Source organism: Chrysochloris asiatica, unplaced genomic scaffold (assembly GCF_000296735.1).
Source record: "Chrysochloris asiatica unplaced genomic scaffold, ChrAsi1.0 scaffold00638, whole genome shotgun sequence".
NCBI classification, from domain to species: Eukaryota; Metazoa; Chordata; class Mammalia; order Afrosoricida; family Chrysochloridae; genus Chrysochloris; species Chrysochloris asiatica.
Window position 1 is genome coordinate 87,074 of NW_006409156.1, and position 1,999 is coordinate 89,072.

Genomic DNA, 1,999 nt, shown 5'->3' on the forward strand with positions numbered 1-1,999 from the left:
ATATACTCATATATACTCTTATAGATCATCCACTCACAGCGCCCCCTGGTGTAACAGAGTAGAACTGCCCCACAGGGTTTCCTAGGCTGTCATCTATTGTGTCACTATATACTTGTATATACTCTTATAGATCATCCACTCACAGCGCCCCCTGGTGTAACTGAGTAGAAGTGCCCCACAGGGTTTCCTACACTAGAATCTTGACAGGAGCAGATTGAGATCTTTCTCCTTGAGGAATCCCTGGCTGATTCTGAAATTCTCATTTTTCAGTTAGCCGTCAAGCACCTCAGCATTGTGCCACCAGGGCTTATTTAAGGTTCCTGTAGTGTAGTGGTTACAAATTAGGCTGCTAATCTCATGGTCAGCAGTTCAAAACTACCAGCTGTTCCGCTGAGGCTTTGTGCTCCCATAAAGATTTACAGCCTCAGAAACCCTGTAGAGGGTCGCTATGAGTCGGAACCAACTCCATGGCACATAACAACAACAACAACAACAGTCCTGATGGTGCATAAGTACTTAGCTGCTTACCGAAAGGTCTTTGGTTCAAATCTGCCAGCGCTCTGCATGGAAGGAAGAAGAGTCTATACAGCTTCCAGTCTTGGAAATGTCTGGGGCACTTCCACTCTGCCATACAAGGTCACTGTGGGTTCATTCAATGGCAGCGGCTTTGGTTTGGATTTTCTCAGTGAGATGGACTGACGCAGTCATTATAACAGTAGGCTGAAACACATCAGCGATGGTGAGAAGGTGTAGGACTGGGCAGCATTTCCGTGTCTTGTGCATGGGGTCACTGTGAGTTGGTTGTAACCTGGTACCAACTCTACTTTAAATGAATGGATTGTATGTCCTGTGAATTATATCTTAGTTAGCATAGTCATTACGAATCGGGCTGCTAATCTCATGGTCAGCAGTTTGAACCTACCAGCTGTTCCGCTGAGGCTTTGTGCTCCCATAAAGATTTACAGCCTCAGAAACCCTGTGCAGGATTGCTATGAGTCGGAGCCGACACCACGGCACAGAACAACAGAGCTGTTTTTAGGAGTCCAGGTGGCACTGCAGGGTTAACACTAGATTTCTAACCGTAAGATCCACAGTTCAAACCCACCAGACACTCTCCAGGAGAAAGATGAAGCTGTCTGCTCCCATAAAGATTGATAGCCTTAGAAACCCTATAGAGGGTTGCCCTGAATTGGAACCAACTCAGTAGCATGCCTCACCACCACCAGCAGCACTTTAAATGAGTGCATTGTCTGTTCTGTGCATTTTAGCTCAATAAGCTCTTTTAGCAACAAAAGACTCTGTCTCCTGTCAGCAAAGATCATAGCCTCCCACCACTGTGACCCACAGTCCTCTAACTGCTGCTCATCTTCTGTATCTCCAGAAATCTGTGGCCCAACGACATCTTTGGAAGCAATTCCGACGACGAGGTTCAAACCCTGCTGAATATCTATTTCCGCCATCAAACTTTGGGGCAGACGGGGACTTACGCGCTGGTGGGGTCCAACCAGAGCCTGACAGAAATGTGTACCAAGCTGATGGAACTGAACATGGAGATCCGGGACATGATCCGCCGGGCCCAGAGCTACCGAGTCCTGACGGCTTTTCTCGCGGACTCCAGCGTCTCGGGCACAAGTCTCTGACAGATGCCTCCCGTCCCCCGTGGGCTCCAAGCTGGGCGTGCTGCAGTGCCGGGGTGACATCCTTCAGCGTCTTCACAGCTTTCAGGAGGCTTGGTCAGACCGTCCTCCCTCTCGTTCCCTGTGGGGCTTCTTCTAAAGAGGGTGGGACCACTCCCAACGTGTAGCAATACTGACACGAACCACGGTAGCATAGAACATTCTAGAATGGACCTGTCTCCACCCCCGCCACTCTGCGCCGCACCACCATGTGCTCCTTTATCCTGAGTGGATCACGTCACTGCTGAAGAAGAGACCTCCATCGCGTACCAAAGCCGACGGCACTGAACCAACCCTTCCTTTCTAGACGCAATCTTACGCTG

At 49.5% G+C, this 1,999-nt stretch overlaps 1 protein-coding gene across 1 annotated transcript in view; it reads left to right on the forward strand.

Moving 5' to 3' along the window:
- Positions 1 to 1,640, forward strand: part of FRY (furry homolog (Drosophila)) — a gene marked incomplete at its 5' end in the record, with an annotated part of 88,108 nt that extends 86,468 nt beyond the window's left edge. The window contains one exon of the mRNA XM_006877848.1: positions 1,382 to 1,640. Coding sequence (XP_006877910.1) covers positions 1,382 to 1,640 — 259 coding nt within the window. The remainder of the gene's footprint in view (positions 1 to 1,381) is intronic.
- Positions 1,641 to 1,999: the final 359 nt, after the last annotated feature.